Raw genomic sequence first — 14862 nt, forward strand, 5'->3', positions numbered from 1 at the left:
CTGACCATCTCCGGCGAAGGAGGCGGCCACCACCGCCACGCCTAGGGCCGGAGCCCCCGACGTCCTCGTGATGTGGGTCGATCCCAGGGGCAGCCTGCCGTTGACGGGACGGTACACGACGTCAGCAAGTGCGGCCTGCCCGAAGCCCATCTGGACCCAGATCGGATGCCCAAGCCGCCGCCATCCTGACCAAGTCTTTGGCGAGGAGAAACGCCACCGCTGCCGCTGCGGCACACAGGCTTTGCCTGCGACGCAGGAAAGGGTGCGCTGGAGTGAACGGGAGACGGCCGACGGGGGCGCTCCGGTGAGGCGCGGCGGCGCCACATGGGAGCGGGGTAGGGTTAGGAGCAGGGCGGAGGTAGGGTCCCTGTGCATCACCTGTCAATTCTAGAAATCGAACTCGGGTCGTTAGGCTATCCAACCACATGCCCAACCAGTGAGCCAAGGCTCTCTTTGCACCTTGTATAAATGATAAAGGAGAAAAATGACGCGGCAACACGCGCCCCCTTGCTTCTAGTTAATACCAACCTGGAGCTCGACGTGGAGTATCGGGCAACGCCACATCATGAGCTAGCTTCGCTCTGCAGCTTTAAGTGACGCCGAATTCCGTGATGGTGCTGGCACGCCCTCGATGGATGCAATAGGAAGGAGACTTGTACGCTCTCAAAATTTTGAATCAATTTCCCTAAGGGTTCGCGCAAATAAAAATAAATTGGGTATGATGTGTCTAACACGTCAGCCCCCCACGGGCAGCTTGGCGACGTGTCGCCGGCCATTCAACGCAGCTCCGGGCACCAATGCAAAGTGCTTGTGGTGGGTACCAATCGATGGGCATGCCGATGGTTAAACTTGTCAACCAATGGTAGTTGTTGGATCTCGAAGCCGGATGGGCTATGGTACAAATAGCACGTGTATGAGTTGAACAGAGCGGGTGTACCTGCGATCTGTCCTAAAATGGACAAAATAATGGGTGATCTACTGATCCGAAGCTTCTTCTTCAATATTTTCGGCGAGACACCCTTGGCCATTCAATATCCGTCTTTATATCGCATTGTTCAACAACGTGAGGTGTTCGTTGCTACGGTGTTTCAATCCATCCCCCTTAATATTCAGTTCAGAAGGTCGTTAGTGGGCAATCGTTGGGAAGATTGGCTCCGTCTAGTTCGGAGACTAATGGATGTCCATCTTTCTCAACAACATGATGAATTACGCTGGAAACTGACTAGGTCTGGAGTATTCACGGTTAAATCAATGTATATTGATGTAATTAATTCGAGCTCCATTCCTACCTCCAAGCATGTTTGGGCTGTCAAAGTTCCTTTGAAAATAAAAGTGTTTATGTGGTTTGTCCATAAACAGGTTATTTTAACCAAGGATAACTTGATTAAGCGTAATTGGACAGGACCTACGAGGTGTAGCTTTTGTGATCGGGACGAGACGATCAAACATCTCTTTTTTGATTGCCCGTTTGCCAGAGTTCTTTGGCGGACGGTTCACATTGCTTTTAATATTGCTCCACCGAATTCTGTCACTACGTTATTTGGGACATGGCTCACAGGGATTGAGCCTGAATTAGCGAGACATATTCGTGTTGGAGTTTGCGCTTTGTTGTGGACTATCTGGACTTGCAGAAATGATTTGGTTTTTAACAGAATATCACGTATTCACTTTTTGCAGGTTATTTTCCGAGCCACGGCCGTGATCCGTTCATGGTCGCTACTCACTCCGATGGAGGCCAGGGAGCATTTGGTTGCTGGATCTATCCGCTGGGAGATGGTAGCTCGGGATATCTTCAACCGGTTTGGACGGCGGTCATGTAATAGGATAGGCAATTAGTTTACCTATTTATCTTTAGCCAGCCGGTTGTGGCGTCTTATCTTGGCTAGTCTGTGTGTCCAGCCTCTTTAGCTCTATGTGAGCTGTCTTTTTATTCCCTTTCAGTCGGAGACTTTGGAACCTTGTTGGAACCTTTTATTTCGTTAATAAGATGGCCGTATGCATCATTCTGATGCAGAGGCCGGGGAGATCCCCCTTTTCGAAAAAAAGATATATCATTGTTTGCCTTCCACTGCAGCAATTCCAGTATGGTACCGAGCTTTGTGTTGCCATCTTCGCAATTTGGGTACAACCTTTTTTTGTGATCCTCTAACATGCGATCGAACTTCAACTTCTCCTTTTCACGTTCGCATTGTCTCTTTGCATCAACAATGACCCGGCGAAGATCATCATCGGGCACATCGTCTGGTTCCTCTTGATCTTCAGCTTCCCCGTTGCAGCATCACCGTATTCAGGGGGCACATAGTTGTCATCATCCTCTTCTTCGTTGTCTTTCATCATAACCCCTCTTTCTCCGTACTTGGTCCAAACAATATAGTGTGGCATGAAACCCTTCATAAGCAGGTGGGTGTGAAGGATTTTCTGGTCAGAGTAAGACTTTGTATTCCCACATATAGGGCATGGACAACACATAAAACCATTCTGCTTGTTTGCCTCAGCCACTTCGAGAAAATAATGCATGCCCTTAATGTACTCGGAGGTGTGTCCGTCATCGTATATCCATTGTCGGTTCATCTGCGTGCATTATATATAATTAAGTGTGTCAAAAAACATTACAGAACATCATGAATACAGAAGTGACCACATTAATAGAAGTTCATCATCACATTAAAACCAAAGTACAGTAGTGATCAAATGTTATTACTGAAAAATAAATGCATAAAGTTCATACATATATAATTCTCATTGAACAACATATAGCTCTTTAGAGCATCTAATTAAACCATACATTGAAACTATGTAAAACATTCCAATGCAACAACAAATGTGATCATAATCGCAACTAAGGTAACAATTGATCCAACGGCATAATGATACCAAGCCTCGGTATGAATGGCATATTTTCTAATCTTTCTAATCTTCAAGCGCATTGCATCCATCTTGATCTTGTGATCATCGACGACATCCGCAACATGCAACTCCAATCTCATCTTCTCCTACTCAATTCTTTTCAATTTTTTCTTCAGGTAATTGTTTTCTTCTTCAACTAAATTTAACCTCTCGACAATAGGGTCGGTTGGAATTTCTGGTTCACATACCTCCTAGATAAAAACATCTATGTCACGTTGGTTGGCATAATTGTCATAAACACTAAATGAACCAAAAAGTTATAAAAGATAATATATACCACATCCGAATCATAGACAGGACGAGGGCCGACGGAGGCGGATACCAAAAATATCGCACTATATAATAACAAACAATAATAAAAGTAAGAAAATTATATAAGTATCTATCTAAATCATACAAGTAAGAACTTTTTTCTTTTAGAAAGAAGATAAGAACAAGAGGCTCACCACGGTGGTACCGGCGACGAGATCGGCGCGGCGATCGACGGCGGTGAGGACGGGGACGGGGACGGGACAGTATGGACCGCCAAACCTAGACAAATCTTGAGGAAAATGGAGTTTGGACAAGGAGCTTCGAGAGGATGAAGCTTAAGTGTGGCTCGGGCATTTCATCGAACACCTCATGTGCATAGGAGGTGAGCTAGAGCACCACAAAGCTCTCCCACGGCCGGCCAAAAAACAAAGCAGTGACTCTGCTCGCGGGCAGGGGCGAGGGTATATATAGGCCACTATTTAGTCCCGGTTTGTGGCTAAAACCGGGACTAAAGGACATCCTTTGGTCCCGGTTCCAGCCACCAACCGGGACTAAAGGTGGTGGGCCAGGAGCCAGGGCCATTGGTCCCGGTCCGTGTCTGGAACCGGGACCAATGGCCCCCAAGGCCCAGCCGGCGTCCTGGCCTCACAAACCGGGACTGATGCACCCATTGGTCCCAGTTCGTGACAGAACCGGGATTAATGCTCTTATCTGGCATGGACCAATGCCATGTTTTCTACTAGTGAACTCCAGAAAAACACCATGGGGATCAATGACGTGCAGCGATCTGAATAACGCGGATCCGCTCGATGGCCTCCTCCATCCGCTCAGTGTCCCGCCGTTTCCCCAACGGCATCCAGGTCTAGAGGAACAAATGACATTTGAAAATGATGTCAGCTGGGTGCGAAGGAAACTTATGCTCAATGGTAATCTTGTTTCGAGTGGTCCAAAGAGAGTACAACAGCGCCCCTACGCAACGCCAAAGGACCCTAGCAAAACCACCCCTAAGGACCCTAGCAAAACCACCCCTATGGAAGCAGAGAATGGCGCGCAGCTCCCCACCGGAGTGGGGGTTCCAGTTCTGCGCCCAAAGGCTTCTCGGACCGCACTCGAAGCAAACCGGGCGAGGTGGCAGTTGAAAAAGATGTGGTTGGCATCCTCATGAGCCCCACAAACCGCACAACTACCATCCGAAGGTCCCTTTCTCTTGGCAACGTTGTTGGACGACAGGAGACGGTCGTGGAACATTTGCCAGAGAAACACCTTGATTTTGAGGGGGGGGCACTTTCCACAGCCCCCTAGCTATGTCAAGTGTAGGACCCTCCGATAACTTAGCATAGAGCGACTTAACCGAAAACTTCCTAGAGTTTGTGAGAGACCATGACACCGCGTCTTGCTCGGTGCTCAGCACAATACTGGACAGCGTGTTGCATAACCCCTCCCAGCATGCTCGTTCAGGTTCTGAAAGGGGCCGCATGAAGGAGATTGCTGGAGGGGATGCTCTAAGCACATGAGCCACTAAAATTTCGGTGTTCGTAGCGAGGTGGTATAAAGACGGGTGGCTACACCATAGCGGCTCGGTACCACACCAGGTATCAAGCCAGAAGCGAGTCGACCTACCATTGTTAACTCGAAAGAGGGCTCCTAGCGCAAAAGCCAGTTTGACAGCCTGGATCTCATTTCATGAGCTAGCTTCGCTCTGCAGCTTTAAGTGCGCTAAATTCGGTGATGGTGCTCACGGTGTGCCGCCCGATGGATGCAACATGAAAAAGGCTTGTACACTCTCAAAAAATTTAATCGATTTCCATAAGAGTTTGCACAAATAAAAAATAAATTACGTATGATGTGTCTACCACGTCAGCACCCCCGTGGGAGCGAACCAACTTGTGGTTGGATGGTTAGAGGGACTGTGATATCCCCAGCCCATCAGGGTTCAAGTCCTGGTGCTCGCATTTATTCCTGGATTATTACAGGATTTTCGGCGATGCGCATTCAGTGGGAGGAGACGTTCCCGTCGACGACGAGGTGCCTACGGCGACTTCGTAAATTTCAAGATGATATGCCGGCTCAGTCTTCCGGAGATGCTCATAGGGGTAAGGTGTACGTGTGTGCGTTCATAGAGGTGAGTGTATGCGCGTGTGTATGAGCGCTTGGGTTTGTACTGTGTTCAAAAAAAGGCACCCCCGTGGGCAGCTCGGCGTCATGTCGCGGGCCATTCAACGCAGCTCCAGGCACCAATGCAAAGTGCTTGTGGTGGGTACCAATCGATGGGCATGCCGATAGTTAAACTTGTCAACCAATGGTAGTTGTTGGATCTCGAAGCCGGATAGGCTATGGTACAAATAGCACGTGTGTGAGTTGAACAGAGCGGGTGTACCTGCGATCTGTCCTAAAATGGACAAAATAATTGGTGATCTACTGATCTGAAGCAGTAGTACTAGTATCATTTCGTACCGTTGCGGAGTTTGAAAAAGAAGTGCACCGATGCTAGAGCCGGGCGCGTCGTGGGTGTACATGATCACGCATGCACCGATGCTAGAGAACCGATTGCTTTGCTAGTAAGATCCGTCCGTGGAATTAATTTGCACTGCCGATGCTAGAGTCTAGAGAGATGGGTGGATCGTGCTCGCGGACGCATGTGATGCATGGAGCGAGAGATCGATTGATTTGAATATTTACAGTATCGTCAGCGTCGTGTAGCACTTCATTTGGGAACACCTTTGCGTTAAAGTTGCGTGAGTCCCATGTCTTCCGCATGATTGAGAGGGCGACGGTCGGCCAGATTGCCGCATGTCCCAAGTTTTGCTGGATGGACGCCACGCCAGCGGTGCGAATCCAAGATTGTTCGGCGTATACTACGTTGTTGCAGCGGGGGCAAGAGCGCGTGCTAACAGCAAACCTGTAATAAACTACTACGCCCTCCGTAAACTAATATAAAAATGTTTAGTTCAGTATTTAGTTATCTAAACGCTTTTATATTAGTTTACGAAGAGAGTAGTAATGATAATGCAGGGGGCGTGCTTGAGGCTGACTTGGTTGCGTCGTGCATGCATGTAACGCAGGGATCCCGTCCGTAGCTCATGCAAGTATGGTTGATTGGATAGGAAACGATACTCATGCATGTGCTGCTGCCAGCGGGAGTCCCAGCTATCGTGTCTCCACGCCGCCGCACCTCCCTGCAGCCTCCTCCGCGCGGCCAAGCCACTGCTCCGCCTATGCACTTTTGGTGCAGTGGAAAATGTATGTCAAAACCCGTATCTAATCCGGCCTTTGGGGGGTATATACAGAGTACATGGTAGGGGCGCGGATTAAACTACATAACAAGTCATGCTATTCATCACCTAGGGTGCAGAATAAGTTATTTTGCACCCAATGTATACTTACGATCATTTCATCAAAAAATTATGCTTGTCATACAAATAGGCATGTTTATATTGATTCACTACGAAAAATTAAAATATACTGTAAGTCATAATACCAAAAATATATTTTATGTATATTATGTACTATGCTTTTACATTTGTAATTTTACATAACATAAAATACCTTTTTACAGCCGACTTTTTTTCTACGTTCTCATTTGACTTCCGATGTAAGACAAAATTTGCGGGATGTAAAAATACAATGTAGTGATGTTAAAAGAGTGGGGGTGACGAATAGTGCGACCCTAGGTGTCGACCCATTTCTTATCTTGAACTCGAACCCAATAATAAGTTTGTCATTCCCCTTCTGACGTAGTGGGAGCAAAGTTGGCGATTGCGATTAATTTGAAATCTTGCGTTTTTGTCATCTTTTCGCTTCGCCATCATTAAATATGCCTCTGATGGGTCGACAACTAGGACACTGGCTGCGTCCCCTTTTCGTGCCTTCACGGCAGAGGTGTCGTGGATGCTAGTAACGATCCAAATGTTGTAGGCTGTAGTTGTTGCCGATGAGTACATGTTTACCTAGCCTTAGATGACGATGTCAAGGTAGTAGATCATGATGAAATACCCATATCAAGGTAGTCGTGGTCGACGGTGTAATCGTTGCATCGGTGTAGCCACACAAAAAGCCAGAGGCGCAAAATTTGTGATGTACTATAGATGAAAGGGAGTAGCCGTGGACGATGCACCTTGCAGATGTCAGAGGATGCTGTCTGCAAGGAGATTGTTGGTTTTGCTAGGTCCATAGGAAACCCATCGAACACACATCGAATTTTTCAGAACGGCATGGCCGTTTAGGGAGTCATCACAATAGAGAGGTCGTGTCGATGTATTCATGTCATCGTAGATGACACATTCAATGTTCGTTGTCATGGCACGGTCTTTCCCATTGTCGATGGCACGTTTTGCAACATAGTCTGTCAGAGAACGCTAGAGGTGTCCATCTTGTGGATGAGGTAGTTGCTGTGTGCGCGCGAAAGAAGTTCACGAAGACCACTTGATGAAGACGTTGGTAACAATGTGTCAGCGGCAGCGTAGTGTCAGACATGTCGACAGTGATGTGTCGCTTGAAAATATCCCTTGTGGCCATGTCGGAGAAGTCGACGACGACCGCATCACGTTGCACACCGGCATTTCGTCTGGATGGTACGCGTTGATTGCGTGCGCTTGACGATGACTTTGGTTTAGCCCGTCGCCGACGCGCGTCGAGGCTCAGAGTAGATGGCGCAGCTCGCAGATCGTTTTTCCCTTTCACCACCACACATTCCAGGGTCGAGGTGGGAAACTCACGCGGCTCCAGCGCCGGCTCACACGCAGAGACTCTGTCGCGATCACACGTGCTCCAGCTGCATGCATGGAAGGGATGTCACCACGTAGTGCCGGCATGCAATGTGTATGAACATATCGTATCACATACAGCAAGAAAGTGGGCACGCATGGTGCACGAAGCGGCACGTCCTCTCGTCCAGAACCAGCCGGTCGCAGCTGACCTTCTCCGCGATCTGATCGATCGAGCCGCCCAGCTGCCTCGAAATATATTAATAACCACTGGCGGCTCGTGCATGCAATAAACTAGTAGCCATGCATCCAATGCGGGGAGCGAGAGGTATCGATTGCTTTGCAGATTAATTCACCATTTTTCTTCTTAAGATAATCAGGTTGGGTGCTCGAAGCCCATCACACCGGTTCCATTAGACGAGACGAGCAAAGATGGGCAGATTCACCCTGACACCCTGAAGCTGCATGCATGCTCGTGGTTGAAGCTGGCTTGGTTGACGTCCTGCATGATGGGGATCCTGCCCATATATATCTCCCCTGCATGTATGATTGACTGGATGTGAGATGCCCATGCGCCGCTGGCCGGATCTTCCAATAAGATCTGTAGGTGCCCTGCTTCAACCATCCTGGCCGCTCGTGTTCCTCGGGATCGTCACAAGTCGTCGGGTGGTGAAACCAAGACCAGCTCATCGTAAGGCTAGTCATAGTGGGGAGTAACTTAGACTAGTAACATGCATATGCTACTAGTCTATGTTACTATCTTTATAGTGTAAAGTAACATATGTGTGGTATCATGCAAGCCATCATTTATAAAGATATAGACTCATTTTGCCTTGGGATATGTTAAGTTACAGTAACATATTATGTTACTCCGAACACCTCTCTCCTCATTAATTACATGTCACATAAGCAAAATTTTCTTAGGAAGTGTTATGTTACTTGGTAAGTTACTCCCGCTATGACTAGCCTAATCCCTTCCATTCTGCCCTAAAGCATGTTTTTCAGTGTACCAATAATCAGCACTGCGACTGTGCCCAGGGTGCCAAATAATTGGAGCACACAGTTAACCAGCGTGCATACTGGACAGAGGGAAGGACAAAAGGCATTTTTCGGGTCCATCCGCCGACGTGCGCATCTTTCGTGTTCGCCACCCCAAAAAAGCGAAAAACTAAGCGGCCAATAGACTGTCAGTACTGTTAATCTGTCCTGGCCAGCCAGTCTGACTGAGATGACTTCAGTAAATCGCAGTTTCAATGATCCAACGCGGATCTCCAGACTCCCTCGCCGGTGTGAAGCGGCGACCACGATAATGCGGCAGGCAGGTACGCGTAGGCGCGCAAAATCCGCATCATATCTCATATCCGCGTGCCATCTCATGGAGTAAGTATGACACCAACCAGCCGACGGGCTAGCTAGAGACGAACAGCAAACTGCAAACCTCCCAGAGCCAGGCCATTACTATATATACACACATCGGCCTGGGGACGATAACAGTCAACGACGACGGAACACGCAGCTACACTCCCACACTCTCACGAGCTCCTCGCCGAGCCTCTTGTCCTACGACGGTGAGCATGGGCGGAGGGGACGAGCATGGCGCGTCGGCTCGGCTGGAGAGCATCCTCACGGACTCGTCGGCACCGCGGGCGGAGCGCGTGTGGGCGGCGGGGGCAATCGAGCTCGGGATGCTCTTGCGGCTGGCCGTCCCGGCGGTGATCATGTACATGATCAACTTCCTCATGTCCATGTCCACCCAGATCTTCTCCGGCCACCTCGGGAGCCTGGAGCTCGCCGCCGCCTCCCTCGGAAACACAGGCGTCCAGATGTTCGCCTATGGCCTCATGGTACGCACTCACGCACGCTCACCTCCATCTCATCTCCAAAACAATCGTGTACACGTGTAATATCTGCGTAACCAAAGCACTCGCTGATGACATTCTCCATTTCAGTTCTTTGTCGGGGTTTATCGGCCTCATGTGTTTTGAATCACACTTTGGCTTTAATTTTAATTAACAAAGTATAAACTATGTGTCAAAACATACCATGGAAAACCTGTTTTAAAATCATTTGCGTAGGTGAAATATTTGCGCAACCGAATAACTCCTTGATGGCATTCTCTATTTCATCTTAGATAGTAGTACTTTCACTGTCTAGTTTGGGGACTATTAGTCTCCCGTATTATGAGTCATATTTTGTCTATATGTCATAAAATTTATACCATGAGAAAACATTTTTAAAATCATTCGCGTATGTGCAATATTTGCCTATCCAAATCACTCCTTGATAACATTCTACATTACGGTTTGGTTAGTACTTTCTCGGTCGGCATTCATTGATCCCCACCATAATTTCGGTCATATTTTGCCAGTAAAATTAACTAGTAAACTATAAACTAAATGTCACAAAAATTATACCATGGGAAAGCTCTTTTAAATCATTTACGTATGTGCCTAACCGGACCACTCCTTGATGACATTCTCCATTTCGGTTTAGCTAGATAGTAGGCACACGCAATGCTAGTTTGAGTACATTCGGTGTTGTAGGCGCTGCAGGGCGAAAGATGCGCGGGGAAAGCTCTAGGGAATATTTGGAGCCGCGGGAAATAGCCGATCGCCGCGTCTTTTTCTCCCACTTATCCAAAATCTGACAACTAATCCTGTGTTTAGTGCTGTGACGGTCGCTAAAGCATGCAATAATTGCACGTCCCACGATCCGCTCGGCACGTGCATGCATTCACGGTTCAATTAACCTGTCATTAATGGGCGTTGATTTGACCAAAGAGTAGCAGTTGACGTTTTTTTATTGCCACGAGCTTGGATCCTGTGTCACTCATGGTGTTCATTTCTTTAATGAATGATGAGTGGTTGATGGACTGCAACGGCGATCGACTTGAGACAAATTTGACTCGTTGAGTAGTTGGCACGTCCTAGAGAGAAGATTTTCACGTGATTGGGATATGGATGTATTTGCCCTAGCTACTACATGCTCATGTGTCATGCACCACGCAAAAAAAAAATGCTCATGTGTCATGCATGCGTCCATCTTTTCGTGGAGAAAGAACTTGTGATGTGATCTGGAAAATGTGCTAAAAAAACAAGTACTACCAAAGCTACTTTTTTTAGCACAAGACATGTGTTGTAAGCTATACAAGCTAGACTAGAGTGCAATATATGACAGTAACAAGACAATATGTTTCTGCAGCTGGGCATGGGTAGTGCAGTGGAGACCCTTTGCGGACAAGCCTACGGTGGACACAAGTACGACATGCTCGGCACCTACCTACAACGCTCCGCCGTTATCCTCTGCTGCACCGGCATACCTCTCGCCGTGATCTACGCCTTCTCGGAGCCAATCCTCCTGCTGCTGGGGCAGTCGCCGGAGATAGCCCGCGCGGCGTCCATCTTCGTGTACGGCCTCATCCCTCAGATCTTCGCCTACGCCATCAACTTCCCGATCCAGAAGTTCCTGCAGGCGCAGAGCATCGTCCTCCCCAGCGCTTACATCTCCACGGCGACGCTCGTGTTGCACCTGCTGCTCAGCTGGGTCGTCGTCTACAAGGTTGGTCTCGGGCTGCTCGGCGCCTCGCTGGTGCTGAGCCTGAGCTGGTGGATCATTGTGGTGGCGCAGTTCGCGTACATCATCATGAGCCCGACGTGCCGGCGGACATGGACAGGGTTCACTATCAAGGCCTTCTCCGGGTTGCCGGAATTCCTCAAGCTCTCCGCCGCGTCCGCGGTGATGTTGTGCCTCGAGACATGGTACTACCAGGTCATGGTGCTCATTGCTGGCTTGCTCCCCAACCCCGAGCTTTCCCTGGATTCCCTCTCAGTATGGTGAGTCCCCTTTATCTGCACGTGTTCATTATTTTTGGGTTGTAACTTGTACTTATATACCTAGTAATCAATCTATAGAGTGAGTGCTGATTAACTTACGACTTGTGCAGCTTGACAATCTCTGCTTGGGTGTTCATGATATCAATAGGTTTCAACGCCGCCGCAAGGTTCGTGACTCTAAACGGAATGACATGGAGACAAACTAATTAGTTACTTAACTATAGATAAGCTAATGGACAATGTTTCACTTCAGTGTTAGAGTGAGCAATGAGCTTGGTGCCGGCAACCCCAAGTCTGCATTTTTCTCGGTTTGGGTCGTGACGGTGCTCTCTGCAATAATCGCCGTCGTCCTTGCTGTTGTGATCATGTGCTTCCGCAACTACATCAGCTACATCTTCACAGAGGGTGAAAGAGTTTCCGACGCCGTGGCGGATCTCTGCCCGCTGCTCGCCATCACCATCATTCTCAATGGCATCCAACCTGTACTGTCAGGTAAATTTTACAAAATTCCTGCACGCCAACATGGTACTATCTTTATTGTTGACTACTCCCTCCGTCTCATAATGTAAGACGTTTTTTGGCACTACTGTAGTGCCAAAAAACGTCTTACATTATGTGACGGAGGGAGTAGTACATTAGCGCAATCTTTCAGAAAAGTGCTCATGTCAACTGCATTATTCAAGCAACAGGGCAGGTTGATTTTGATTCCAATTCCAGTGCTAGGACAATTTTATAGTGTGTGAAACATTGTATCCAAGCTATATTTTAACATATATACATGGTGATTGAACTTTACTGACATGCATAGAGATATCAGGTGTTGCTGTTGGGTGTGGGTGGCAACAATTTGTTGCCTACGTCAACGTCGGCTGCTACTACATCGTAGGTGTTCCCCTTGGTGTTCTTCTTGGTTTTGTCTTCAACTTTGGCGTAAAGGTAATAGATTTATCTGTAAATTCTAAGAGTATATAATACTCCTGCATGACGAAATATTCAGTTCTGTGTATCTTCTAACTTATATTTCATGGTGGAATCATGTGCCTACTCACAGGGCCTTTGGGGTGGCATGATTGGAGGAACGGCCATGCAGACTGCCATTCTGTTGTGGGTCACCATTAGAACTGATTGGAGTAAAGAGGTAATCCCTGTGACTTAACGTATAGAGCAGCAAGCTTAACTTTATAGCTCCATGTATTTATTTTGCACAAAAATGTAAATGATGAAAACGAAGTTAAACTACCTGACGTCCGAAGATTTAGTCGATCACTTGCTTGCTCACCGTTGCTCCTTCTTGACAGTATATGTTGCTGTAAATTATCTAAAATATGTGTTGATAAAGCTAATAAAGATACAATATGTAATTGCATTTGTGTTTTTATGTTTGTGTAACCTTCAGGTAGAGGAGGCACAAAAAAGATTGAACAAGTGGGATGATACAAAGAAGGAGCCGCTTCTTGTTGGCGTCACAGATGATAACTAATGGATCGCCGCAGAGTCATAATTGCTTTGGGTTTGAGTTAACTGGGAGCAACAGAATTCATGTGACCTGATTCTTCAGTGGATTACCGGAGAGTTTCTGTACTAATTTGGTTGGCCTGACAGTCATATGCTTCTTAGTATGTAGAGTAGACATGGTTGGCAAGTTAGATTTTTCTTTCGTTTGATTGTCTTGATGTTATTGATCTTTCTCTCTTCCTAGTAAGGCCACTGTCTGGCAATTTTTTAATCAATATTGTAATAAGTTAGGCTATATGCATCTATCATGTAGAGGTGTGGCAATAAAATTTTGTATTATCTAAAAAATCAAGATTTCAAACCTTTGTGACAGTAACATGAGGTCATAGGCTTCTCTCGAAGGGCCGTTGGCCGTATTTTATTAGATAGGGAAAAGATAGAGTACAAGGGGTTACAGTCTAGGAGAACTAGACCTGCAACCACAACGTTACAGCACGGCACCCCAGAGACCTCAGAAACTACGAGCTAACTAAGTAGGCGAGCTATATCAGGCCGTCGGGTCGCTGATGCAGCCAGCGGCCCTCCACATGGCCGATATCCTCTAGGACCAGGTCCCGAACACTGTCTGCACTGCTGGTCACATTATCGAAAATCCTCGCGTTCCTTTCCTTCGGGATCCCCTCTCTCACCTTCAACCACCATTCTTCCGTAGTACTGAAGCTGTCCTCCGGTATCATGAAATCAGCTCCAGTCCAAGCCCTGAACCGAAAGAACCACGATGAACCACTCGAGAAACAACCATTAGCAATGAACCGTAAAAACATTGTCCGCCTCCCTTCCTAGCGGTGGCTTGGCCTGTGTGAATCCCCGACAATTTGATGCAATAAGTGTCAAAAAGGGATTTGCATCACCTATTATTGCAAATTAGAATTAGTGCACATGCCTGTGGGCCGCAGCCCATCAAGCAAATTTTTCACTAAGTTTAGTTAGAGTGTATGATTTTGTTAGAAATAATCTTGAGTTTGTGTCTAGCCCTGGTTAGCAAGTTAGGTGCAGTACGTGTCCAGGGTTAGAGTCTAGTCCGGCCAGGAAACTGAAAGCAGCGTGAGTTGCAGTAGTCCGGCTAGGATTAGTCTACTTGGCCGTATTGATTAGCGTTTGAGTCTAAGTACTAGTAGTCCGTCCGTGTAGGCTTTGGATTCTAGACCGGAGTCGGCTTGCTACCTATGCGTGCTTAGCTTATATCTAATCTATACCTATTATTAAAGGGAGGTGATATTCTTGGTTTGGTCCCACTTCAATTAATTTCACGTACGCTATTGGTTTCATTACTTGCCATCCGTTTTGGCCCAACGGAGAAAGCCTACCTGGCGGCGCACTGAGGCCCAAGTCCGGAGAGCTGGCAAAAAATAAAATTGCCGATGGGAGGGTTCGATCTCATAACCTGCGAACCTGCCACGCATAGTTTGTCCAACTGACCCAGCTAGAGATATGAGAGGATTTTTTTTCTCCCGTTGCAACGCACGGGTCTTTTTGCTAGTATATGTAGAACATCGTGTGAGGAAAACAGAGGGAAAAAGAGAGAAACAAAGGGCACGATACGGGCCCTTGGCTATCAAGTTTTGTGTGCGCGTGTTCTTTGTAATTTGATGTGATCGATCCTGTGGGCGAAGTTCCAACAGATTTCTCCTATACTCGTTAAAGACCAATGT

At 47.3% G+C, this 14862-nt stretch overlaps 1 protein-coding gene across 1 annotated transcript; it reads left to right on the plus strand.

Annotated features, from left to right (window-relative positions):
• Positions 1-9215: 9215 nt before the first annotated feature.
• On the plus strand, positions 9216-13498 carry LOC109783883 (protein DETOXIFICATION 40). Its single transcript, XM_020342462.4, has 7 exons — positions 9216-9706; positions 11064-11695; positions 11806-11862; positions 11949-12187; positions 12513-12631; positions 12747-12833; positions 13092-13498. The coding sequence occupies exons 1-7, from the start codon at positions 9437-9439 to the stop codon at positions 13173-13175; spliced, it is 1488 nt and encodes a 495-aa protein (XP_020198051.1). The 5' UTR covers positions 9216-9436; the 3' UTR covers positions 13176-13498.
• Positions 13499-14862: the final 1364 nt, after the last annotated feature.

Source organism: Aegilops tauschii, chromosome 3 (genome assembly GCF_002575655.3).
Source record: "Aegilops tauschii subsp. strangulata cultivar AL8/78 chromosome 3, Aet v6.0, whole genome shotgun sequence".
Taxonomy (NCBI): Eukaryota; Viridiplantae; Streptophyta; class Magnoliopsida; order Poales; family Poaceae; genus Aegilops; species Aegilops tauschii.

Excerpts from the sequence above, each read along its gene's own strand:
- LOC109783883 (XM_020342462.4), top strand. The coding sequence starts at position 9,437 with ATGGGCGGAGGGGACGAGCATGGCGCGTCGGCTCGGCTGGAGAGCATC. Across the intron at positions 11,696-11,805 it reads CTGGATTCCCTCTCAGTATG|CTTGACAATCTCTGCTTGGG; the intron begins GTGAGTCCCCTT and ends CGACTTGTGCAG. Across the intron at positions 12,632-12,746 it reads TCTTCAACTTTGGCGTAAAG|GGCCTTTGGGGTGGCATGAT; the intron begins GTAATAGATTTA and ends GCCTACTCACAG.